This window comes from Euleptes europaea, chromosome 11 (assembly GCF_029931775.1).
Source record: "Euleptes europaea isolate rEulEur1 chromosome 11, rEulEur1.hap1, whole genome shotgun sequence".
Classification (NCBI taxonomy): domain Eukaryota; kingdom Metazoa; phylum Chordata; class Lepidosauria; order Squamata; family Sphaerodactylidae; genus Euleptes; species Euleptes europaea.
The window spans coordinates 18,493,144-18,520,570 of record NC_079322.1 but is presented as its reverse complement, the minus strand read 5'-3'; the positions used below and the strand labels follow the sequence as shown (position 1 = coordinate 18,520,570).

Genomic DNA, 27,427 nt, shown 5'->3' with positions numbered 1-27,427 from the left:
TGAGTCTTGTCTTCTCATAATGCGACCAAAGTATGAAAGCCTCAGTTTAATCATTTTAGCTTCTAGGGAGAGTTCAGGCTTGATTTGATCTAGAATCCACTTCTTTGTTGTTTTGGAGGTCCACAGTATCCATAAAAGTCTCCTCCAATGCCATATTTCAAGTGAAACAACTTTCTTCCTGTCACCTTTCTTCATTGTTCAATTTTCACATCAATACATAGTAATGGGGAATACAGGCAGACCTCAAAGAGATTGCTGGTTCGGTTCTAGCTACTGAGTGATGAACACGTCTGTGTGAATTTAACACCTGGGTTGCTTCACAAATTATTCATCCATGTGTACTGCAATGTGTGCAGATAGAAGCATGCATCTATTTTATTTACTGTACTATCTGTTGGGAAATCATGGCCAATTGTTGCTTTCCTATGGGCGTACATCTGGCAAAGCAGATGTTGGCATGATCTTCACATGGAATGGTATACATGAGCATATGTCTTTTCTTTTCCACATCTGTTTAGGTAATGGGTAGCATTGTGTGTGAAATAGCCTACTTAGGCGACTTCTTGCCAGCTACCGATTACAGAAGTATAGAATAGTGCAAATTCTGTCTGTCATAAGCTGGACTCTGGGTCTTGTGCTGAAAGAGAATATTAAAGGAGTGTAATGCTATGTCTCTTCCCCTGTTCTCATCCAGTGGCAAAAACACTCTCATCCAGGTTCATCTGAGCCCTCCATACTTCTGGGATGGCAGAAAATGTGTGTATTGGTTGGAGGGAATTATAGTCGCCGTCAGGCAACCGCACTCCAAGTGGACTGCGATCCCATCAATGGGGAGAGGGAAGATACAGCACCTAAGTTGGGTATAGCCTACCAAGCTAGCCCCCAGACTGTGTGAAAAGCCTTGGTAGGCTATGTACAGCTTAGGTGCTGTATGTTTCCTCTGGCCATTTTCACTAGAGAGCCCGCGTGGTGTGGTGGTTAAGAGCGGCGGTCTCTAATCTGGAGAACCGGGTTCGATCCCCCACTCCTCCACATGAAGCCTGCTGAGTGACCTTGGGCCAGTCACAGTTTTCTCCGAACTCTGTCAGCCCCCCCTACCTCACAAGGTGCCCGTTGTAGGGAGAGAACGGGATTGTGATTGTAAGCCGCTTTGAGACTCCTTACGGTAGAGAAAAGCGGCTCCTCCTCCTCCTTCTTCTTGTCATCCACAGACTTGAGTTGCGTCCTCTGATGTTAAATAAGGATCTTAAATGGCACAACAGTGGAAAGGGAGGGGTGTAAGGAATCCATTCAGTTCAGATGCAGTAGACTTATATCTTTCAAAATGGCCACCACATGGTGGCCACTTGGGACGACTCCCTCATGGAAGCTCCCTGTAGAGATCTGTTTATGTGTAACAGCTCAGCATGCGACTCAGCCATCCCAGTTTGATCTAGGCTGCTGTGAATCCCCAACACGAATGTTTTACCTCTGAGGAGAGACTGAGCACATGGCAAATATACATAGAGAGCTGTTACCCATCAACAGCTCATCACGGCAAGCGGCCACGATGCCAGTGCCCTTTCAATCAGCCTCCATGTGTGAAGGAGGCCTCAGTCGAAGTGGCCTTTCCATGACGGCCACTCTTTTTTGCTTCCCGTCTGTGACTAGTGACTCAGAAACAATCCCTGTATGGAAGCAGGTGGTGTCGAGCCAGTCATGTCCAGGTAGCTCAGCATTTGGACACAAAGGCTGCGATGCTCACGTCTGGCGCAGCATAATAACGAGCTGCTGTTTCACCATTGGTAGCTGCAGCCCAGGAGTACCAAGCCCAGTGAAAAAGCTCAGCTGGCAAACATCAGTTCTTTTTCTGAAGGTGACTCTGCATCTTCCCCCCCCCCGCCCCTCCTCAGAAGCAGATGGTGCGGTTGTTCCAGGCAGTTAAAAGAAAGATGACTGCAATAGGAGACATATTAAGATCACAGCTTAGCTGCCAAAGGCTGGTTGAGAGTCAAAGGGAAGAGTTAAATGGGAATCTGTTATGGTGATGAAAGTTTTGTGTCTCTTAAAGTAATCTTGTGTTTTTAGTAGAATGAATTCCACTCATTTAAGGCATAGGGTTGCCAACTTCCAGGTGGTAGCTGGAGATCTCCTGCTATTACAACTGGTCTCCAGCTGATAGAGATCAGTACCCCTGGAGAAAATGGCAGCTTTGGCAATTGGACTCTATGGCATTGAAATAGGGTTGCCAGGGCCTTCTTGGCAACTGGCAGAAGGTTTTTGGGGTGGAGACTGAGGAGGGCAGGGCTTGTGGAGGGGAGGGACTTCAATGCCATAGAGTCCAATTGCCAAAGCGGCCATTTTCTCCAGGTGAACTGATCTCTATCAGCTGGAGATCAGTTGTAATAGCAGGAGATCTCCAGCTAGTACCTGGAGGTTGGCAACCCTACATTGAAGTCCCTGCACCCCCAAATCCCACCCTCCTTAGGCTCTGCCCCAAAAACCTCCAGCCAGTGGCAAAGAGGGACCTGGCAGCCCTAACGAGGCATGTTGGTCAAAACCCAGATATGTCCCTTACAGAGATGAAAAATATAAGTGTTGTTGTTGTTGTTAACAACATTTTTATGCTGCCTTTTCACCCAATCAGGGATCCCATAGTGGTGAACATAAAAAATATTAAAACATTTAAACAATTAAAATACAGTTACAATTATACAATAACTCAATTAAAAACACACAAACAACACTCAAAGGAGGGCTGGTAACAAAGGAAGTCTTCCCCTGATAGCAAAAGACAATGATAGAAGGAGACAGATGAATCTCTCTGGAGAGGGAGTTCTAAAGTTTTGGTGCCATGACTAAACCTTCTCTGGTTGCCACCCATCTAGCTTCAGATGGCACGGGCAACCGAAGCAGGGCCTCTGAAGATGACCGGAGTATATGGGTGGGTTCATATGGGAGGAGGCAGTCCTTCAGGTATAGGGTTGCCAGCTCCGGTTTGGGAAATATCTGGAGATTTGGGGGTGGCTTTGAGGAGGGGAGGGTTTGGGGAGGGGAGGGACTTCAGTGCCATAGAATCCAATTGTCAAAGCGGCCATTTTCTCCAGGTGAACTGATCTCTGTCAGCTGGAGATCAGTTGTAATAGAAGAAGATCTCCAACTATTATAACTGACAATCCAATTCAGGTATGTTGGTCTCAGTAGCAGTCTTAATAATGGCCAATGCCTACCCTTTTATATTTCATTGTAAACAGCTGTCTGTAGTATGCATGAAGGGTAAGTCATGTACATTCGATAGAGAGGGGCTTCTTACAATATTGCTGTCATGCATGAAGAAGATTTCATTAATTTACTTTTTATTAAAAAAAAGAAGATATTGGTTTCAACAAAAAACAGACTCCGAATTTCAGTGATTCCCCCTCCCTCTGATTTTTACAGAATCTGTACCAGAACAGGTTCCTAGGCCTGGCAGCCATGGCGTCTCCATCTAGGAACTCCCAGAATCGGCGCCGGTGCAAAGAACCCCTGAGGTACAGCTACAACCCGGATCAGTTCCATAACATGGACATGGGGAACGGTCCCCACGAGACGGTCACTATCCCACGCTCTACCAGTGACACAGATTTGGTCACCTCGGACAGCCGATCAACACTCATGGTCAGCAGCTCTTATTATTCCATAGGACATTCGCAGGACCTGGTGATTTACTGGGATATAAAAGAAGAAGTGGATGCAGGGGACTGGATCGGCATGTATCTTATTGGTGAGTTGTCTCTGCCCTGTGGATATTTTATTGATTTTGCAAATAGAAAAAGTATTATAAGTTGCTCTGTACAACTTGTAACCTCCAACAAGTCATGTACACACCATGCTTGACAACCGCCCACCTGCCTTTACAATTTTAATCAGGCATCATAAAAAGAGTCAAAACCTCTAATGGCCAGCGTGGTGTAGTGGTTAAGAACGGTGATTTGGAGCAGTGGACTCTGATCTGGAGAACCAAGTTTGATTCCCCACTCCTCCACATGAGCGGCGGAGGCTAATCTAGTGAACCAGGTAGGTTTCCTTTGAGTAGTCACAGTCCTCCCAGAACTCTCAGCCACACCCACCTCACAAGGTGTCTGTTGTGGGGAGAGGAAGGGAAGGAGATTGTAAGCCAGTTTGATTCTCCTTAAAAGGTAGAGAAACTCTTCATATAAAAACCAACTCTTCTTCTTCTTCTTCTTCTTTTCTCTTTTGTGCCACAGATGTGCTTTGTTAAGCAGCAATTGGGAATTGCTTGTCACTTTCATAGTTACTAGGAGGGATCCCCAGTTCTGATCACCCACTCTACCATGGAAGCTTTCTGGGTGACCTTGGGCCAGTCACACACTCTCAGCCTAACCTACCTTACAGGGTTGTGAGAATAAAATGGAGGAAAGGAGAATTATGTAAGCCACCTTGGGGCCCCATTGGGGAAAATGGGGGATAGAAATGAAGTAAATTTTAAAATATCACCTGCGCTGACCTCTCAGAGATTCCCTACTTTCTTTTAATCAATGAATCAAGCACCAGTGAGATTGAGATCTGGTTAGGAGGTGCACATTCATTTATAAATTCTCCTCAGATGACCTGCAGCACATAAGTTAAAGCACACGGAAGTCAAAAGTAGCCACTGTCCCACAATGCATGATTGTTTCCCAGAGTGCTTGCTTTACCTTTTGTTTGTTCTACGTGGGCGCCACAGCTTGACTTCAAAATTGAATTAAAAAGTTGCCACAGTGATCTATATATCTCATGCCTTTATCTTTGGTTCTCTGATATCAGGATGTGGCTGTCAATGTTATTTTACTTGTCCCTGAAAGACTTAGTGAGTCGGCTTGTGGAAAATGATGCTTACCGTTCTCTGCTGCATCTATGTAAGGTCAAGGGAGAGTGAGCTTGTGATTTGGACTGCTCTGTGCCCACTTGGGTTGCTAGATTCTTACACTCTCTTCACGCTTGAGGGATAATGGGTAGCATAAAATCTGTAGCAAAAAAGGTAAGATTTATATCAGATTTTTGACAAGGAGAACAATAGGGAGCTATCAAATTAAAATTGCCTCTGTACATTGTTTATTGGAGTATTGTAATAATGCTGCATAATCTCTGGTGGCAGGCGAGGGTAGGGATAGTGACCTCAGGAGGCTGAGACAAGGAATATGGCGCTGATGCGGGTAGAATCTTCAGAAACGCGCACCTCCCATCAGCGTCTGTGTTTAAAGCGCCGTCAAGTTGCAGCCAACTTATGGCGACCCCAGCAAGGGGCTTTCAAGGCAAGCAGAGGTGGTTTGCCATTGCCTTCCTCTGCAGAGCCTTCCTTGGTGGTCTCCCATCCAAGTACCAACCCTGCTTAGCTTCCGAGATCTGATGAGATCGGGCTGTACCATGCCGCCTTCCCTCTTTCCCAACCATATGGTGTGCAAATGCGCTTGGACTGTGATCTTTCAAAAAGATTGTATAAACAAGGTTTGGGAAAACCCGGAAAGTGGACAATTACAGAACGGCGTCTGGCTTCTCCAGTTTTGAAGCAAACGTGAAGCAAATGTCCATTTGGAAGCAGCCATAGCCCAGTAACTTAACTTTGGCCACAAGGGCTATTGTGGAACAAAAGATAATAGTCCAGGAAAGAGACAGTGTGGTGTAGTGGTTAGGAGCGGTGGACTCTAATCTGGAGAACCAGTTTTGATTCCCCAGTCCTCCACATGAGCGGAGACTCTCATCTGGTGAACCGGATTTGTTTCCCCACTCCTCCATATGAAGCCTGCTGGGTAACCTCGGGCTAGTCACAGTTCTTTCTGAACTCTCTCAGCCTCACCTACCTCACAAGGTGTTTTATGAAGGAGATTGTAAACCGGTTTGATTCTCCTTAAAAGGGAGAAAAAGTCAGCATATAAAAACGAATTCTGCTTCTTCTGCATTCATGATCTCATGCGAGAGTAATACAGCAGAGTGCTTATTGACATACAGAAATAGTCCTTTCAAAATCCTTTTGGTAAATCCAAAATATTTTAAAAAGATAGCTGATAAAAGTTGATTATGCAAATGGCCTCCAGGGCCTAATTTTCTAGGCCGTATTTGTTCTTTTCTTTTTATTCAGCCATTTCTTTCAAGTTTATATCAAAAATATTTCTGACCTAATTAGCTGCTGAAACTTTGCTTTAAAAATCACATGTGTCTTTCCTCTTCTTTTTTCCCCCTTCAGTTTGATTTCTCCCACTAAAAAGAAAGTTTGTCTTCAGTTATATGTGGTTCCAAAAAGGCTTTAATTGGTGTGTTTTTTCCCTCGATATGTTTTTGAGTATTCATTGAATAATAATCGTGATCCCAAGCCTACTTAAATTCGGAGTGAAAGCAAATGAACAAAAGACCAAGAAGAAAGAGTTGGTTTTTATATCCCGATTTTATCTACCTTTAAGGAGTCTCAAACCGGCTTACCATCTCCTTCCCTTCCTCTCCCTAGCAGGCTTCATGTGTAGGAGTGGGCAAACAAACCCAGTTCCCCAGATTAGAGTCCGCCACTCCTAACCACTACACCATGCTGGCTCTCTGAGTTTATACTTTTTGTCCTTTATGCTGGGGCAGTTAAGCCGTTTTGCGTATTTCAAGATCCCTTTGTTTATTCCTAAGGATGGCCTAAAGGACAGACAACCGGCACTGGCCAGATGGCGTCCCATTCAGAGCTATCAGTTTTAAGGGCCCACATATTTTCTTACTCTGTATAGTACATTGCTGCATTGAACCTTTCATCTGTGAGTAAGTGTGGAAGTGCACAACAAGGAAAGAGGTTTCCGAAGCAACTCTTGTTGTTTATTCAGGGGGAGAGAGGATTTAAAGCACCCTTTTGTTGCCTTGATTTTTACAAGGATGTGTCAGTGGGACAAGCCAATGTGGCTGAATGTTCAGCACTTGCTCATTCCAAAATACCACCCTTGTAAAAATATGTAATTGTTTTAGGTTATTTATATGCCACCTTTCCAGTTCAAGAGCTGCCCCCTGGTGGCCTTCTGTAATTACATTTTATTCTATGATTACGTTTGTGAAATCATTAAGACAATAAATAGAAAACTAATATCATTAAATCCACCAAGGTATGAATTAGTTTGGATAGGCCTTCCAAAATAAACATGTTTTGAAAGGCCAGTAGTATGGGGGCCAGATGCACTTCATGGATTAGGATGGTCCAAAGATTTGGGGCAGCTGCCAAGAAGACACAGCTCCGCCATTACAGGGTCTCAAATCAGAGTTACCTCTAGGATCGCAAATGGGGTTGCCAACCTCCTGGTACTAGCTGGAGACCTCCTGCTATTACAATTGATCTCCAGCCGATAGAGATCAGTTCCCCTGGAGAAAATGGACGCTTTGGCAATTGGACTCTATGGCATTGAAGTCCCATCCCTTCCCAAACCCCGCCCTCCTCAGGCTCTGCCCCAAAACCTCCCAACAGTGGCGAAGAGGGACCTGGCAGCCCTAATCGCAAACTCTGGGGTGGGAAATTCCTGGATATTTGGGGGCAGGGCCTGGGGAGGGTATGGTTTGGTGAGGAGACAAAACATGGCAGAAATATGATGCCATAGAGCCCTACCCTCCAAAGCTGCCGTTTTCTCCAGGGGAACTGATCTCTGTAGTCTGAAGACAGGTCATAATCTGGGAGAACTCCAGCCCCACCCCTGTCACCCCAGATGACCTCACTGAGCAGGCCAGTACATTTGGGAGGAGACAGTTCCCCACTAAAAGTATAAAGGATCTATGGTTACTTTTCCCTTAAAAGAACCTCTAGCGTTTCTTTGAGGTGGGAAGGAAGTGCAGCTATGTATGTTCACTATCATCTTTATAAAGGTTACAAACATTGCAAAAGCATTATTTTCCCCTATGATTTGTAGTATATCTGTAATCACCTTGGTGTCTTCAGGCATTTTCCTAGTATTTTGTGTCCATGAGCAACTTCAATAGCTATTATTTGTCTCTGCTGGAAGGTGTTTTCTGTTTCCCACAGAAAGATGGAATTTGCTTCTCAGAAATTCTCCTGTGTAGGCGAGACCCGATACCAGTTTCAGTAATGGCAGCTCTGGAAACGCTGCAAGTTTAAAGTTCACTAGAGCACAGATATCTACTGTATAGCACAAATGATGGATGTCACTTGTTTTGAAGGTCTCCCATCGTCCTTTGAGAGTGGGCTTTTTTCCCCCGCCCCCAGCCTTCCTGAAATCAATGGAACAATTTGTGAAGCAAATATGATTTGAGGATAATGCCAAGTTAACAATTTGTATTCGATCAACTGACAGGGTGCACCACAGAGTATAAAATTGGAAAATTCAGGGGGTGGAGGGAGAGAAAACCTCCCACACTGTCAGTGTGGTGCTGTGAATATGAATAAGAGAAAGGGTCCTAGGTAATTCATAAAGTGCCGGAGAAGAACACACTGTGGAGGGTGCTGCCATTCATAATTGTTTGTGGAAGAAACAAAGGCTTAGTTATCACTAGGGCTGTCGATTCGGTTCGTCCCAAACCAAAAAACCGCCGAATTTCCCCTGATTCGGCGGTTTCCAATTCAGATGGAACCGAACTAAAAAAAAAGGCGGGAAAAGGACGCGCCGAATTTGGCGAGTTTGGGCAAACGCCGAATAAATTTAGCAGATTCAGCGTTCCCCGAACCTGCCTTTTCCTGCCTTTAAAGACCGCCCTGCGCGCCTTCATGGAAGCCTCGTGAAGTCCCGCGGGGGGGCGAATTTCCCCCCGAACTCTGGATCTCGCGCCGAATTTTGCGGATCCAAAGCGGGGGAGTTCGGACATCGGCACGTCCTGAATTTAAAAGGGCCGAATTTTGCCGAAGCCGAACTTTACCGAATTTTTTTTCCCAACAGCGTTAGTTATCACAACCAGCAGATGGGGAAGTAAACCTTTGTTTCCACAGCACTTCGGTTGGGAGTGGGAGGGGGGATCTCCGGTTGGAATGCTCCCCACAAAATAGATTCCTATACACAGAAAGTAAAAAAGGCTAGGCTAGGTACTTGTAAAGAGCCCCGTGGCGCAGAGTGTTAAGCTGCAGTACTGCAGTCAAAAGCTCTGCTCACAACCTGAGTTTGACGGAAGTCGGTTTCAGGTAGCCGGTGATCCCAGCAAGGGACTTTCAAGGCAAGTGAGAAGAAGATGTGGTTTGCTATTGCCTTCCTCAGCAGAGTCTTCCTTGATGGTCTCCCTTCCAAGTACTCACCCTGCTTCGCTTCTGAGATCTGACAAGATCGGGCTATACCACTCTGCCTTTCCTCCCTTATCTTTTTACAGCATTTTGGTACCATTTTGTGGCAGAAAGCCTCTGCTAAAGCTAAGTTCATCCTACATTATTAGAAAAACTCATAGAGCTGCACATCAGCTTTAAAATAATAATTAGAGTTGGTATTTATAACCCGATTTTCTCATATTTAAGCAGTCTCAAATAGGCTTACAATCACCTTCCCTTCCCCTCCCCACAGCAGACACCTTGTGAGGTAGGTGGGGCTGAGAGAGTTTGGAGAGAACTGTGACTAGCCCAAGGTCAGCCTGCAGGCTTCATGTGTAGGAGTGGGGAAACCAACCTGGTTCACCAGATTAGTGTCTGCTGCTCATGTGGAGGAGTGGGGGATCAAACCCGGTTCTCCAGATTAGAGGCCACAGCTCTTAACTACAACACCACGCTGGCTCTCACACAACAAGAAAGTTTTCATTTATCTCCAAAAAAAGAGGCTTGTGGTAAAGGCCAATTTTACACATACCTGAGACAGTTGACAGTACCCTACCATGCCATGTGTGTAAAGTATAATTTTCCGAAGTTCCTCTTCTTTGCACTTCCCGACTGCTAGAGAAATCAGTCCCAGGGTCACAAGACCCACATGGAGGAACAGCCACCCAGGTCTGGGGTGCTGGTGTGAGTAAGGACAGGGAGGGGTAAAATCGCTCCTCCTTCTCTTCCACAAGCACACCTCTGCTGATGGGAGGGGGCAGTTTCATCCCCTTGTCCTTCTTTCCTCCAGTCTACTGACATGCACAGCTGTTCCTTTGCATGGATCCTGCAACTACAGGAGTGGTCTTTCCAGGGGTTAGAAAGAGCTGTGGCCGTGCAAAAGAACATGGAAAACTATGTGGCTTTTCTGTCTTTGACTGCAGGGGCTTGAGTCACAAGCCTAGGATTCTCCACCCACTCTCTGTTAGAGCTTAACATTAATCAAGCAAAGTAATTAATCAGGCAGAGGCTTTTTGACATTGAACATCAAAATGAGCGTGTGAACTCTCCGGTGTTTTTGGCCCCAGACAACAATAGGTATGTGTTAGCGCCAGCAGAGTATCTCTCATATTTGGAAATGAACAAACAAGGGCTTTTTCGCATGCTAGAAGCTCTGCCCTACCCTTGGCAATCCTAGAAGGCAGATTTAGGAGATTACCAAGATCAGAATGGGACCCTGCAAGTTGGGTGAAGTTGAATCTACTGCGCATGTCTTTTTCAGGTGCTCTTTCTACCAGGAAGTCTGATACAAGCTAATTTCCCCTCTCCTTAATCTAATAAAGGATAGCTCTGAGGAAGGGAGTCTGGGGAGTCTTCTATGGGAAGGATCAGACCAGAGGGTGAAGCAAGTAGCTAAATTATGTGCCGCAATATGTAAGATCCATCAGACAAAGCTGGGGCTTGGTAATTCAATTTAAAATGGAGAATGTTTTATTAATTCAAGGTCTGTTTAAATTATACAAACTGTCTATGAATTGTATATCCTATAGTTTTAGTTAATGTATATTCTCCAATTTTAATTCTGTAACTGATATGAATGTTTTAATGGCATTAATTAATTAATTGAATCTGAGTGCAGGGGCCTGAAGTAGTCTTTAGATTCCTCAGGAGCAAGGGTGACTGGAAACAGGGGCTGGTCATACAAAGAGTTCTGAGGTTGGGGCACAGCTAAGTCCAGGATCACAATTAGCACTGTGGCGTACTGGCCGTGTGTGATGGATGGGGAAAAGGTCCTGCCTCTATTTGAAATACACCAGTCCCCTTTAGTCCTGTTTGGTGTGAGTGCAGAGCATCTAGCAGCCAGTCAAGGTCCCTGGCAGGGCTGGAGGACAAGGGGAACAAGAGAGAAAAAGCTGTCAGCTCAGACAGGTGGGGTCTGAACCTTCAGAGTAGAGAAACTGATGGGGTCCCATCTCAGAGTTTGCCTTGTGTGTATGAGCAGGCTAAACCAGTGAATGTGTGGAGATGGAGTCTGCGTCTCCAGAGTGTTGGAAGAGAACCTGTCTCTGGAGACTTTGGGAGTCTCAGAACCTGTTTTTTTTTTTTTATGATAAGGCAGCCTAGCCTGAAGAAAATACTTTAGCTGAGACAATTTCTGAGAAAAACTAGTGAAAGTGAGCTTGAGGAAGAGACTAACTGCCTTCAAGCCCCAATTTCTGAGGGAAACTAGTGAAAGATTTATGGTTTCTGAGAGGAGCTCACATTTACACTGTGATGTTGAGGGAAGACCAATATTCACCTCAAGGATGCAAACTTGACTGCTTGACTGCTAACTGCTCTCTCTAACTCTCCTAAATTATCAACTGTAACCCTCAAATGAATGGGCCCAGCAAGACTGTGTTACACCTATTAATAGTTTCTATCCTCTTTTCTGAACCACCTTATCTCCTTATCCTTGTGAGTAAATAGAAATTACTGTTCTGTTTCCCTCGTGGGCACTGAACTTATTTTATTCAGAAGTCACTTGGGTTAGAATCCTAGAAACATAGAGTTGGAAGGGACCACCAGGGTCATCTAGTCCAACCCCCTGCACAATGCAGGAAATAAACAACTACCTCCCCCCCCCACATCCCCAGTGACCCCAACCCTCCCCCCACCATGCAGGATCCCACAATCAAAGCGCTCCCGACAGATGGCCATCCAGCCTCTGCTTAAAGACCTCCAAAGACGGGGACTCCACCACCCTCCGAGGCAGTGCATTCCACCATCGAACAGCCCTCACCATAGAATCATAGGGCAAAAACGCATGGTTGCTTTATCCTCCTTTAATCCCTGTTTCAGCCAGGATTCAGCCTGGATCGAACGCATGCGTTTTGCCTAATGTGCGTTCGATCCTGGCTAAAACAGGGATTAAAGGAGGATAAAGCGACCATGCATTTTCACCCATAGAGTTGGAAGGGAAATTGTCAGTTGGAAGGCTGGAGTAGAGACCACAATGGTCGAACTTTAAATCGTGTTATCGCTGTTTGAATATCATTTTGAAGACCCTGACTTTCACACCATGTAAACGAGGCTCTTCTTAGCCCAGGGCTTGAATAATCTAAAGCCAGAGAAGCCCCACAGGCTTGCCGTCTCTGCTGCTCCTGCTGGGTGGGAGTGAGGGCTTGGTGGTCTGGTATCTGGCCCTATAAAGTAAGGGGCTTTTTGCCTCAGAGTCTGGTAAACTGGCAGCATGGTCTGGAACTGAGACTTCAAGGGCAGGTCCCTCAATAGCAGACTCAGAATCTGGGGGCTCTGGGCCTGGAGAGGGTTCGATTGTGCTTGGTGTCCCCTGAGCTTTTTGATCATCCCCCAGGACAGTCCCTGGTTCATCCTGGTCATCTGCAGATGAGGAATCCATTCCTGGGTCTGTATGTGGCCTGGGAGGTGGGGAGGTCCTGATAATGCCCTGCTCACCCAGAAGGTCATACATTGTCCACTATATAGTGTCCAATACGGTTTGGGAGGAGCCCGGTGGTGCTGAGTGGTAAGCTGCAGTATTCAGTCAAAAGCTCTGCTCACAACCTGAGTTCGATCCTGATGGGAGTCGGTCTCAGGTAACCGGCTCAAGGTTGACTCAGCCTTCCATCCTTCTGAGGTCGGTAAAATGAGTACCCAGCTTGCTGGGGGTAAAGTGTAGACGACTGGGGAAGGCAATGGCAAACCACCCTGTAAACATTGTCTCCCTACCGTAGTAAACGTCAGGATGTGACATCACCCAATGGGTCAGTAATGACCCGGTGCTTGCACAGACGACTACAGTTACCTTTTATACAGTTTGGGACCAACATACTTTAAAGACTTCTTGCTCCCCTGTGTACCTACTTGACCTCTATAGTAACCTTCTGAAGCCCTGCTTCAGGTGCTCTCAGTTTCTGAGGTTAAATGGGTAGCAACCTGAGAAACGGCCTTCTCAGTTGTGGTGCCTATATTTATGGAACTCCCTCCCTAGAGATATTCCACTATGCCCTTCCATCATTGTCTTCAGCCAGCAGGAGGAGTTCCTGGTTGGGAGCTCACTCTTTAAAATGGCAGCATGCCCCCAGGGTGAACCCAAGGATGCCCATCTCCGGATGCCCGGAGTGGCTACCTGGCAAGTGGCTGTCTATAGATTACAGACACACCTTAGCCAATCTCCCTTTGCTGACTTTGGACTGAGTACCCAGCTGGAGGAAGCTGCTATCTCATTGAGGTGTGATTTAGAAATACCAACTAGGAAAGGACCTCTTAAATACATGTGTCTCTAACAGAGTTGGGTCAATTCCTTGTTTTTCATGTTTCTTGGAGATAAGGTTTATATAAAACAAAAGATACAACCAGTTTGCTTTCTCAGTTACACCCTGGTGAAAATTAGTTTCTTTTCTGACTTTCTGGAACCTAATTTTAGGATGCACTATATAAGTTAAAAAAATCTATTTGTGTCTTTCTGTTCAGCTGTATGGTTGAAATAAATGGACAGAAGCCATCCTGATATATGGAAGAGGAAGATCATGTCAGATCATTTTGTGTGATAAAGCCTGCATTCTTACATGCATTTTTCTCCGTTTTAAAGTTTGCTTGAGCCATTTACGCATGGCTGTTTCCCTCGCGGTCACCCCGCCGACTGCTCTGGTGCTTCATTTTGATTATGCATGCCTTTCCTGACCATCAGAGGTCGCCTCACTCTCCCCATGCATTTCTGATGCTGTGATGCTGTTTTAGCGAGAATCCGGAAAACGTGGGCAAAACATGCAGGGAGAGTGAGACGACCTCTGACAGTCGGGAAAGGCATGCATAATCAAAACGAAGTACTGGAGCAGTCGGCAGGGGTGACCGCGGGGAAACAGCCCTGCATAAATGGTCTTGGGCTTCCATTATTTTTAGAAGAGAGTTGTGAGTCTTCTGGGCAAAATGGAATTGTTTAGATATTAGGTTGATTCAGCATTCTTGATTTAATATACTAGGGAAAAGCCGGGGGCGTAACCCTCATTAATGCTCTGCAAAATTATCTACTCTGCAAATGTCTCTTGGGTTCAGTTTGGCTACTCTGAAAGCAGTGGAGGGGAATGTCCGTGAGCTTTGCTGTGGGCATCTGCAGTTGCTGCTGAAGGCTAGGAAGTACAAAGGACATGATCCAGCAAAATTTAGTCACAGTTGTCTCACTGAAAATAACTGAATGGAATTTATTGACAGCTATCAAAAGGTTTAATCTGTGGGACCTAGTGGTGACAGACTTTTGCTGAACTGTGGCCATAAAGTGTAAACAAGGTTCCATAGGGATTCTTGTGTTTTGTGGGGGGAGTAGGGTTTTTTGTTTGTTTTAACTTGTTAATTTAAGGTTAACATTCTTGTTATTTGTGCACATACTACACTTGATTTTAGCCAAAAGGCCGAGAAGCGATGCTAAATCAAAAATAATACCATGATGAGTAGCCATGTTAGTCTGTGTGTAGCAGTAGAAAAAAGCAAGACTCCAGTAGCACCTTAGAGACTAACAAAATTTCTGGCAGGGTATGAGCTTTCATGAGCCACAGCTCACTTCCTATCTGGTATCTGAATAAGTGAGCTGTGACTCACGAAAACTCATACCCTGCCAGAAATTTTGTTAGTCTCTAAGGTGCTACTGGACTCTAAAATTACCGTATTTTTTGTTCCATAAGATGCACCTGACCATAAGACGCACCTAGTTTTTAGCAGAGGCTGTGCAGAGAAAGAAGGGGAGGGACGGAGGGAAAGAAGGAAGGAAGGAAAGAGAGAGAGGGAAAGAAAGAGAGAGAGGGGTTCCCAGCTTCTCCCCCTCACGCACATGTGCAAACCTCCCCAGCTTCTCCCCACACACACACACACACTCATGCAAGCACGATGGGGAGAAACCTCCATAGCTTCTCCCCTGCTCCTCCTAGCAAGCAATCAAGCACCTGGCTGCACTAGCAACCGGGAGTGATTGGGAATCACCTCCGCAGCTTCTCCCCCACCCCACCCCCAGGAAGCAAGGAAGCACCCGGCTGCACTAGCAAACGGGCGCGATTGTAAGCCTCTTTGAGACTCCTTACAGTAGAGAAAAGTGGGGTATAAAAACCAACTCTTCTCCTTCTTCAAAGAGGAGTTGGGTGGGAGATACAAAGCAGATAAAATTGTATCTTTTTTGGGGTTAAGGCAAACTTTATTCCATTCTGTTTTACGGATCATTCTGTGAAAGTGCAATCTTGCATAGTCGTTATCACTAAGGAACATTGCAGCAACTGCTGCTGAACTTTGAGTTACAGAACATACTTTAACAAATATTTTGGTGTTTTAAAGATCTTATGTTGCCTTTGTTAAAGACTGAGCCTTATATAAAAGATACACAATACAATAAAAACATATAAGGAGATGAACTGATGTTTTTCCATAGTCAGTGTCACATTCAGAGATGAATTATACAAAGATAGGTCATGCTTTTCAGCCCTTTCCTTTACTCTTCAATCATTGGATCTCCTTTATTACATTTTGCAGATGAAGTCTTGTCTGAAAACTTCCTGGACTACAAGAACCGTGGGGTGAATGGCTCTCACCGAGGACAGATTATCTGGAAGATTGATGCCAGCTCTTACTTTGTAGAGTGTAAGTATTTCATAGCAGTCATACACCGTGATTCAGTGAGGGTTAGGAGATCCGAGCTCATATTCTGGAAGTTGTTAGGGGGAGTTTCACGTAGGCAACAAAAAACCAATTGCATGCTTGAGATGAAACGCTGCTTCATGAACCATGGCAGATATTAATGCATGAATGTGGTGGGTGGAATTGTGCCCATAATTCTTTTTATGTGGATGTAATTAAGCATGAACTCCTCATAATGTTGTACAATGAGAGGATTTCACAACAGGTGCTGAATGCCTTTGTGTTTGGAGGCAGCCTGAGTCTCATTTTCATTTATTCTTATTTGACGTTGTGATAACGAAATTGACTAGGTATTGTCCTAGTCCTTGGTAGTGGGGATTGCCTTCTACCTGAGCAAGTGTTCAGTTCTGTTCCTTACGTGTTTCTATAGCCGCTGTTCATTTTTTTAAAGCCTTCCTTATATTTTGGAGAAATATCTGTGTAGACATCTGTTACTTCCTTCACTTTGTTGTTTCTCCTACTGGTCGCTTGTGTTACTTTGTAAACGTGTATTGCTAGGGCTCATCATTAATAATTGTAAACTCAGGTGGGAGGGAAGGTTACACAGAGAAGAGTCCAACCCTGTTCAGTGATGATTGGTGTAACTGGTTTACTGCACTACAACAGTCCCAATACTCAGCTCGTAGGATTGGCCACTCTCAGGCTGTAGAAATTGTGGCATCACAGCCCTGCTCAGGGACGGGGCCGGCTGGGTCCTCACAAGGACCCAAATAGTTACTTCAGCGTACTTCAGGTTCCGAGGTCCCTCTTTGCCACTGGCAGGAGGTTTTTGGGGTGGAGCCTGAGGAGGGCAGGGTTTAGGGAGGGACTTCAATTCCATAGAGTCCAATTGCCAAGGCAGCCATTTTCTCTAGGTGAACTGATCTCTGTTGGCTGGAGATCAGTTGTAATAGCAGGAGATCTCCAGCTAGTACCTGGAGGTTGACAACCCTATAATAGAGCATCTGCTGGACATGCTCAATCTTTGGCATTTCTGGTTAAAAGAATCAGGTAGTAGGTGATGTGAAAGACCTCCGTCTGAGGCCCTGGAGAGCCACTGCCAGGCGGAGTAGACAATACTGACCTTGATGGACCGATGGTCTGATTCAGAATAAGGCAGCTACATGTGTAAGAGGGCCTGCTTTGTGGTGGTCATAGGGTTGCCAACCTCCAGGTAGTTGCTGGAGAACAACTGATCTCCGGGCAACAGAGATCGGTTCCCCTGGAGAAAATGGCCTCTTTGGCAATTGAACTCTGTGGCATTGAAGTCCCCCGCCCTCCTCAGGCTCTGCCCCCAAAATCTCCAGGTAATTCCCAACCTGGAGCTGGCAACAGTAGGTGGTCAGCAGGGAACATCAGCGGCAGCCTTTAGTTGGTCTGTGGGCTCATATGGAAGGAGTGAGTCCTTCTTTCTTGGACATGAGCATATTTCATTGCACATGTATGACATGATGTACCCCCACATCTCATGAAGTTGGCTTATGAAAATTCATTGCCCCAGTACATTTAATTTGTCTTCAAAGTACCAAAGACTCGGTTGTTTTCACTTTCTCTCTTTAATGGAGGAAGCCTTTCAATTCTCTGAAGCTGAACATTGGTCTTTTCTTGGAACTATTAAGCTGAGGAAAATGAAGCTGGGTTTTCTAGGACCAGTGAAATGGAAGGAAAACCATCTGTGTTCCAGGACATGGTCTGGAAGGTGTACAGTCCATTAGAAAAGAGGTGTGCTTGCTTTCTTAGCGCAAAATGGCAATGGGACCCATTTGACAGTTTTGGTGCATATTATAGAATTAGACCAAAATAGCTCTTCACCTATCCGCTTTCCTTTGGGAGAAATGATAGCTCTCAATGCTAAATGAAGTCAGGTTAGAGAAAATTGAATGAGCATTAGAAAGTAATAGAAGGAAAAGAGGGCTGTCATCTTGAAGATAAGTAGGACCCAACCAAGGAAGGCTTTGCAGCTTTAATATGATCATTTTGTGGACACAGAGGTGGATAAGAGGTCCCACTTATAATGTAATCACTGCCTTGAGAATAACCCAGGTGTGATTCTGGATGCATTTACAGAGCCCCATTTTTTGTTTTGGCCTTGACACCGAAGCTTGCAGCCTGGCAGAAATGGTGATCCAGACAACCCGTGAGCACAACTTTTTGAATGTTTGCTTGGCTTTTGACTTGAGGTGCAAAATATCTTCAGTGTGTTCCTTTGCTCCTACGTAGGAATAGTAAAACTGCGGTTGCTGCATGTGCCCTTGGCGATATGCTTTCTTTATTGACTCCGGTACATGTGCTGCAAGTTTTTACGGGGCTGCTGTAAAAAAATTCAAATGGAGAGCAAGCCTGTGCGGTTTAGGATTGGCTGAAAGGCAAAATAAAAGTCTGTTAAAGCACAGCTTGGTAGGAAAGCAGCTGGTAAGACTTGGAACAGTTTGAGGACCCCAAGCAACTGAACATCATGGACCCTGAATGCCCAAAACAGCTTTGCTCTGTGTAATTCTGTGATCCATTGGGTGCTCAGTAAAGAAGTAATGGTGAGCAGGCTTCCTGGAAAGCAAGCATACCCACCACTCCTATGCAATATTCATTCATTCATTCCATTCATTCATTCATTCGATTTCTATGCCACCCTTTCCTGACCAAATCAGGTGCATGGTGGCTCACAACAATTCCAACACAATTAAAATCATATTATGCATGGTATGAAGAGATTGGACAGGGAGAAGCTTTTCTCCCTCTCTCATAATACTAGAACGCGGGGTCGTCTGCTGAAGCTGGAGGGTGAGAGATTCAAAACAGATAAAAGGAAGCATTTCTTCAGACATCGCATAGTTAAATTGTGGAACTCCCTGCCCCAGGATGTGGTGATGGCTGCCAACTTGGAAGGCTTTAAGAGGGGAGTGGACATGTTCACGGAGGAGAGGGCTATTCATGGCTACTAGTAAAAATGGATACTAGTCATGATGTATACCTATTCTCTCCAGGATCAGAGGAGCACGCCTATCATATTAGGTGCTTTGGAACACAGGCAGGATGCTGCTGCAGTCATGTTGTTTGTGGGCTTCCTAGAGGCACCTGGTTGGCCACTGTGTGAACAGACTGCTGGTCTTGATGGGCCTTGGTCTGATCCAGCATTGCTTTTCTTATGTTCTTATATCCATTTACTATTTAAAATCAACAGTAACTCTTAAAAATTGCAAGGGCGCCCATAACCAAATAACACTGTAACAATAGCTGGAACCAATTCAGAGGGGAAGACTGAAGGAAAGAAAAACAATAGGGTATCCTCAGTAAGAGAAGGGATGGGTCCTCTCCCCAGCTTTTCACAGGACAGCTCTCTACCTCCCACCTGCAGGTTTGGAGCTGAACTCTCACAGCCTTCAACAGGCCTTACAATGGAGTAACAAACAAACAAATACGTACAAGCAAAGAAATATTTATAGAAATGCACAGCGGGGGTCCTGCCCCCATCTTTACAAGGATGACTTTCCCACCACCTGCTTGCAAGGTCTGAGTTCCCCCCCATGCTAGCTTCAGCTACTTCGAAATGGTCACCGTTTGTCCCCTGCAGGGAGCCGTGCATGCTAGGATACCATTCTTGAAGGAAAGAGAGGGGGGCTCCTTTGTTTAGGGGGTTGCACTCCAAAGCCAAGCTGTGTGCAGCAACAGCGCAGGGCAGAGATTGTTTGAAGGTGGTTGGTGGCGATGAGACCCCCAGTCTTGGCACATCCCGTCACATCCCGACGTTTTCTAGGCAGTCTTTGTTTATGGGGTGGTTTGGCCGTGCCTTCCCCAGTCATCTTCCCTTTACCCCAAGCAAGCTGGGTACTCATTTCACCGACCTCAGAAGGATGGAAGGCTGAGTCAACCTTGAGCCGGCTACCTGAAACCAACTTCCGTCGGGCTCGAACTCAGGTCGTGAGCAGAGCTTTTGACTGCAGTACTGCAACTTACCACTCTGCACCACGGGGCTCTTATTTCTGTAGTACCAACAGAATATTATGGGTTGATGGCATTCCATTCCACCAAAACATTGTTGGAGCAAAAAATCATGGCACTGGGCTGCTACCTTCTCAGCTAAACAATCTAAACACATTTTTACTGTGTGAAAAATGTGCTTACATATGCATATCATGAATCAAGAAATATATATAGGTTGCTGGGAAATTCCTATTGGTCAAAGACTGTTATTTGTAAAAAAAAAAAAAAAAAAAAAAAAAAAAAAAAAAGTTTACACCTGAAAACATAATAAACTTATACTGATTGATTTAATGAATTCCACATTAATTTAAAAGAGCACCTTATTTTACAAGCGATGGATTCCCCTTTACCGCGGGATCCCTTGTTTGCGGGGCCGCGCCAGGAGACCAGGGCTCGGCCGGCTTGCGCTGTGGCGGGGGGGGGGTGTTGGGCCGGGGGGCTCGGGCCCGGCTTCCCCCCCACTCTACAGCTGGGCCTCGGGGGGCTGCGGCGAAGGCCCACATGGCCGGGCGTGGGCTCCGCCCCTGCATTCAAACTGGCCTACCTGGGCTCTGTGCACACGTCTCCCCGGCCGGCCTTAAACGGACCTGGAATTTTTCACTCTGGTCCGCTGGTGGGGTATTTAAGGGCAGCTCCGGCCCTCTGGTTTTCAGTCCTCCACCGTGCTTGTCGGATCACCCCCCCCCCCGGTCTCTTCTCCCGCGGCTCGGGCAGGGAGGCTAATCCGGAGCTCCTTCCATTCAGGCAGCGCTGTGAGCGTAGGCTTCTGGTGGGAAGCGAAGGAAATCACTAGGGCGGGGGCTGTGTTAGCTCACCCCCCCCCCGGTTATTTATTGTTTTGTGGGAGCACACCTTGTGGTACAGTCTTGGAGCTGAGCACACCATGCTGCCGAAGCGAGGAGGAACAAAAAACTGGGGGAAGCGACCGGTGACTGGGCCATCGAGGGGCAGGGAGCGCTCTAATGGGGGGGTGGCAGCCAGGCCAGCGGCGGCCCCCCGTCCCTGTGGGGCCAACGGCGCTTCAGGGTCAGCAAAAGGATGGGGTCCTGCTACGGCGCCACATTCCATGCCGAGCGGGACAAGAAGTGGCTCCTCGAAGGGAAGCCTTGTGGAGCTGGTGCAACAGATCACCATGGATATGGCTGGCTTGAAGGCGGTGGCGGGCAGTGTTGCTGCAGGAGGCGCAACGGCAGGAGCGGGGCAGCGTGAGGCTGGAGGGCATGTGGCGAGGACAGCAGCTCGGCGGAAGTGGGGGGGGGCTCTTCACCTTCCAGCTCCAGCAGCTCCAAGCCCAGCGGTTCCCGCTCCAAGGCGAGTGGCCTGGGGAAGAAGGTTTGCAAGCGGCGGTCTCACAGGAAAAAGGGGGGCTGCTGCAGGTCGGACTCAGACAGCGCGGGAGCCGCAGGTGGATCCTCCGGGGACGAGTCTGATGGGGCTTCGGCCAGGTACTGGCAGGTGGGGGCCGACGTTCCGGGGCTGCCGGGGTGGGTGCGACGCAGGCGGGCAGAGGAGGAGTAGTTGGATAATGAGGAACGGGCGAAGGGAGTATGGGTTGCTGATAAGAACCCGGGGCCCCCCCCTTATAAGTCCACGTGTGTCTCGGGATAACCCACCGGAGATGCACTTACCAAGGGACCTAAGGGAACGAATACTCGATGGCTATTATATTGACATCATATCCCTTATTAAGCCTGAGGTGTCTGTAGGCAGGAATATTTGGTCCAGTAAGCAGGAACCAAAGAAAATAAAGGTGGATCCCAAGGATCGGACTTTCGAGAATTGGCTTGCGGGCTTTGGGGTTTATATGGCTATAATTGCCACTACCTATCCTAAATGAGCTTGGCACCTCCTCACGCATTATAATTGCGTCATAAAGGCGCACACGCTTGCAGGGGAGGCTGCAGCGATGGAGTGTGACGAGGAGTTCCGTAAGAGGGCCTCGCATGATGAACAGTGGCGTTGGGATCGTATTGACAATCACCTTTGGTCCATGTTAGTTAACCCTCATGTGAAGGGGAGGCCTGACTTTGGGAAAGGCGGCAGGGGGGCTCTGCGCCGGGAGACACACAGGAGGGTGTTCTGGGAGTTTAATCAGGGCCGCTGTACCCGGACTAAGTGCAGGTTTGAGCATGTCTGCGAATCCTGCTTCAGCAGCCACCCTAAGGCTAACTGCCCTAGGTCTCCGCAGCCCTTTCGAGGGGGGCGGGCCCCCGCCCGCAAGGACGGGGGTGCCGGGGCGGCAGTGGTGACAGGGAAGTGATTCATCCTCATGGATGGATCTTGCCAGCACCCCGGTTAATGTGAGGGCCCTCTGGCCATGGCTGGCAAGATAACCCAACTGGCAGGCGGCACAGTTCCTTGGGGAAGGTTTCCTTTCTGGTTTTCACATTCCTTTCCGGGGCCCTAGAGTTGCTATGGATGCCAGTAACTTAAAATCAGCCAAGGATCTTCCTGATGTTGTTGCAGCCAAGATTGAGAAGGAATGGTTAGCGGGGAGGTTCGCGGGTCCCTTCAGCTCCTCCCCTTTGCCTGACCTTCGGGTCTCCCCCCTGGGGGTGGACCCGAAAAAAGCCTCAGGCGAGTATCGCCTTATCCATCATTTATCCTACCCCAAAGGAGCTTCGGTCAATGAAGCTATTCCCCAGGAACTGTGCTTGGTGCGATATGCGTCTTTTGATCAGGCAGTTAGGCTAGCTCAAACGTGCGGTCCAGGCGCGCTACTGGCCAAATGCAATGTTCAATCAGCTTTTAGGCTGCTGCCTGTGCATCCGGATGACTTCTGCCTCCTTGGGTTCCACTTTCAGGGCTCCTGGTTTTTTAACAAAGCCATGCCTATGGGGTGCTCGCTAGCTTGCGCTGCCTTTGAGGCGTTTAGCACCTTCCTGATATGGGCGGTATCTGAGAGGGCGGGATCTGTGTCGGTTACACATTATCTCGATGATTTTTTATTCCTGGGGAAGGCTGGCACCGACGAATGCTCTAACTTACTTCAGGCGTTCCAGGTGCTGGCCGGGGAGTTGGGGGTCCCCCTGGCCCAAGAAAAGACCGAGGGCCCTGCCACCAGCCTGGTTTCTTTGGGGATAGAGATGGATACGGTGGCGGGGACCTCCCGGCTCCCCGAGGACAAGTTATTGGCCACGCAGGCGCTTATATCTCTGTTTCTGGCAAGGAAGAAGTGCACACTGAACCAACTACAGTCTTTAGTAGGGCATCTCAACTTTGCTTGTAGGGTGGTTTCCCCGGGGAGGGCATTTTGTGCTAGGTTGGCCAGGGCCACGGCTGCAGCTACCCGTCCCCACCATTGGGTCAGGATTACTAAGGGCATGAAGGCGGATTTGCGGGTATGGGAGGTGTTCTTTCAACAATTCAATGGGGTGTCCTTGTGGCAGGCACCTATGGACCTCGGGGAAACCCTGCAGGTCCATTCTGATGCCGCTGGGGGCGTTGGTTTTGGGGTTTACTTTGGGGGTCGTTGGTGTGTGCAGCAGTGGCCACAGGCTTGGTTGGGAACTGGGATCACTAGGGACCTCACCTTCTTGGAATTCTTTCCAATTTTGGTGGCTGTTACCATATGGGGGGATAGGTTTCGGGATAAAAGGGTTAGGTTTTGGTGCGACAATGAGGCCATGGTACAGATAATCAACAAACAGACAGCGAAGTCAGGGAGGGTCATGTGTCTGGTGCGCAGATTTCTTCTCACTTGCTTGTCAGCTAACATTACATGATCAGCCAAGCGCGTTGCGGGGGTGGACAACAGTCTTGCAGATGCATTATCCCACCTCCAGGAGGAGAGATTCCGTGCCTTGGCCCCAGGAGCGAACCTGCGTCCAGACCCATTCCCGGAGGAGTTTTGGTTTCTTGGCTTGGAGACATAATGGAAGGGATTTGCAGTTCCGTCGCACCAGCCACGTTCTGGTACTATTCGGCGGCCGCTGCCGCGTTCCTATCTTTTTCCCAGGGTTCAGGGGGGCTCGGGGGCGTGGCCTGCTTCGGAGGGTATGGTCCTGGAGTACTTGGCTGGCATGCGGCGGCTTGGGCGCGCTCCAAAGACTATGGTGGGCACATGGCGGCCATTACATTTTTTAGCAAGGCGCAAGGATTTGCTGACCCATGCGACTCTTTCAGGGCGTGCAAGGTGGTCAAAGGATGGAAACATTTAGTGTTTTGGCTAACTTGCTGAAGGTGTTGAAAAGGGTCTGCTTCTCTGAGTTTGAGGTAACCCTCTTCACCGCCGCTTACCCTAGCATTCTACGGGGCCATGAGGGTGGGCGAGCTGGTGGCGGACTCTGCTGTCGATGCCTTGGGTCGTGCCTTGAGGTTCCAGGATGTGGCTGCGGGCAAGTGCTCCATCCGCATTACCATTGCTCGCTCGAAAACCGATCGGAGGGGCAGGGTTGTGTTGTCAAGTTAGGCATGGCGCCCAGGAAGGGACCCTGCCCGGTCAGGGCTACCAAGGCCTTTTTAGCCATTTGCCCGGTGGGGGAGGGGCCATTTTTCAGGCATGCGAATGGTTCCCCCCTTATGAGGTATCAGTTCATTAGCGTGATGCGTATGGGCTTGACGGAGCTGGGTCTACCTTCAGGTGACTTCGGCTCTCACTCATTCAGGATTGGGGCGGCATCCACGGCCGCAGCGTGGGGATTTTCAGAGCAGGGTATTAAGTCCATTGGAAGGTGGCGTTCATCAGCATTCAAGAGCTATGTGCGGCCGCTGTCAGGCTCTTATTAACCGATCCTTGTTTTAAGTTACAATTCACAGGCAGCACATGTGGATATGTGGCCACAGCATTGTGCACTGGGCTGGCCTCTACACAAAGGATTCCGGTTGGGGACGACACCTGGGGCTTGACGACCGGATCAAGGTGCACTGGCTGGGCATGCAGGGAATGCAATGGGATGCCTTGCTTCCATTCATGCAGCGCACTATGCTCCAGATCGGGGTGCCAGACATCATCGTGGTGCAGCTGGGCGGCAACGACCTGGGCAAGATGAAAGGCAATGCTCTGCGAGAGGCAGCCGTGGAAGACCTGCATGCGTTGATGAGGCAGTGGCCAGGGGTGCAGGTGCTGTGGTCCGACATGCTAGAACGGCGGTCCTGGCGGGGGGCGGAATGCCCGGAGAAGGTGGATCGGGCTAGGCGGAAGGCAACGCTGGCTATCGGCAGGGCAGCAAAGGCCCTTGGCGGAGATGTGATTCCCCCACCCGGACCTGTCATGTCATATGGAGGCTTTGTTTCGCCCAGATGGGGTGCACTTGTCGTCTTGGGGCACAGACATATGGTTGCAGGACGTCCATCATAGTCTCCAGGTTTGGTTACAGCAGTAGGCGTTGGCGGGAGTCGTCCGAAGGGGGGGGCAGGGGACTGCCCCCCCTTTTTATCTTCGGCCTCCTCTTGTGGCAGTTTCAGCATGGGGCCAGATCCTGTTTGGGGAAAAGCTGGCCTGCAAGCCCCCTTTTCCCAGGCTGGGGACCCCAATAAGGGGTTTTGGGAAGGCCTGTGTGTGGACAGGCCCAGACGTGGGCTGTAAGGACGGCCTCCTTCCAAGTGGCTGCCGTCCATGTGGGTCCTGGATACTGCCATCTCAGGATGCGCTCAGCAGGGTGCTGGGCGCAGGATACATCAGCTGGCAATGGGTCACCTGATGTCAGGATGCTGCCTCCATGCTTGCCAATGCCTAATGCTGTATCTATAATAAAGTTGTTTTCATCCATACATGTTGTCCTGTGTTCAATGTGGGCTCTAAGGCTAGCCCCCGTGGAAAGGGAGGGGGCGGGGCGTACAGTTGGGGGGGGTACTGTGCCGAGGCCTCGGGAGCCCTCTTGGCCTGGGCCCGCAAACAGGCTCTCAGAAATTAGTCTTTGTTTATTGTGTTTGCCTCCAGAGACTTCAATTTTGCATACGCAGAGGGATGTGCTCAGTTGTCACCTTGTTTGTGTCTGTATCTATACAGCTAATTCCAATGATTTCCCCCCCTCTGCTAATGCTTATAATTTCATGGCAATAAGCACACAAGCTTTGTTATCCGCGCACACAAATCCGGCCCCTAAATGACTGTTTAGCTCTTTCTTGTCCTGTGCTGTCAGTCTCTTTGCAGCAGTTTACTTCTGGGGGAGGGGGGGGAGAGAGAGAAAGAGAGACTCAGACTGAGACTGTTTCTGGCTCACTAAATATGGGACTGTGGGCTGCCCTTGGTTATTCCCCTGAGGCCCTGGACTTGAACGCAGTTCCCACTGTAGCCAATTCCTGCTACAGTCAGTCTCAACTGCTTGCTCGCATCAGCTTTGAAATTAAAGCTATTTGCTTCAGTGTCCAGGTGCAGTTGCAGACAGGTGCAGGTTTGGCCCAAGAGGAAATGCTATGCAAAACTAAGTGTACAAAGAGCTTTGCTGCCAGAACCGGGGTGGTGGGCAGCAATACTGTGAGCTGAGATAAATCAAGAATACTAGTGTTCTGGATGGTGGCCAACAAGACTAGCTTTGGGTTTAGTGGCTGTTAGTAGGTAGAGAACAAAGGCAGGTCTGCATTAAAAAAATATCTTCAAAGCCATCTCCAGGGGGACAAAAGCTTTTCGGAGTTATCTGGGTCCAGTTAAGGCTGCTTTAACATTATGCCATGCAAGACATCATTGTGTAGTGTTAGACTATATTTTGTATAGCGTTTTAACCGAAAGGTATTGTTTTATACTGCTGGTTTTGGTAAGGCAATGTACCTTCAAATATTTTATGTTAGGTCTAAGGACCATGAAATTGAATAAACTAAGACTAGGAGTGTTGGAGTTTTGGACTAGGAGATCCTTGTTTGTATCTCTGTTTTGCTTGCTAAGCCTTGGACCAGATGTACAGTCTCATTCTTACCTACTTCACAGGGTTGTTGAGAGGATAAAATTTAGGAGAGGAGAATGGCGTAAGCCTGTTTGGGTCCCCATTGGGGAGAAATTAAGTAAATAATAAATAAATAAAAATTGTGGCATCCATAGTAAAGCTCTTCAGCATAACAGCACACTATGGTGGATTCGACTTTTGAAACCAGCGTACATCAGTTGCAAGTACCATCTTCAGTACTCTGGAGGCAACATCCCATGATACACAGTACTAGTGTTGCATATTGTGTGAGAGATTCTCACCCTCCTCACTGTTAACTCCACAAATATGTAGATCTTCCCTTTGATATCCAAAGCAATGGGGAAACCATTCTACTTCCTTGAACAGTTCATTTAAAAAAAAATTGGTCTGCATATGTGGCTACACTGGATTCCTCAAGAATTACAACATACAGCATGCCAAAGTTAAGTAAACTTAATTTGCCTGAGTTGAAAACCTTAGTCTTGATTATTTATCTAGTGTTGCGGGCATGTAAGTTACTAATACTCCATAGGGACAGTTGATGGTCTTGGAAAACCTGCATTCAGGTTAGAATGAAAGTTCCACCAACTTTTCACATGTCCAGATGTGAAGTTTAAACACCATTATTTTGTATGAACAAGGTTCTCTTCTTTATTGTGCCTGTTGATGGTTTACACTGACATTACTATCAGGAAAACCAAATCAACTTCCTGCAGTAGAATAGAGGATTTCTAATAAGATCTGTGCTGAGTTT

General features: G+C 47.6%; 1 protein-coding gene across 2 annotated transcripts in view; it reads left to right on the top strand.

Annotated features, from left to right (window-relative positions):
- Positions 1 to 27,427, top strand: part of HECW1 (HECT, C2 and WW domain containing E3 ubiquitin protein ligase 1) — a 202,145-nt gene that overhangs the window by 18,046 nt on the left and 156,672 nt on the right. For both annotated transcript variants that reach the window (XM_056857626.1, XM_056857625.1), the window contains exons 2-3: positions 3,418 to 3,742; positions 15,710 to 15,817. In XM_056857626.1, the coding sequence (XP_056713604.1) occupies positions 3,418 to 3,742; positions 15,710 to 15,817 (433 nt within the window). The remainder of the gene's footprint in view (positions 1 to 3,417; positions 3,743 to 15,709; positions 15,818 to 27,427) is intronic.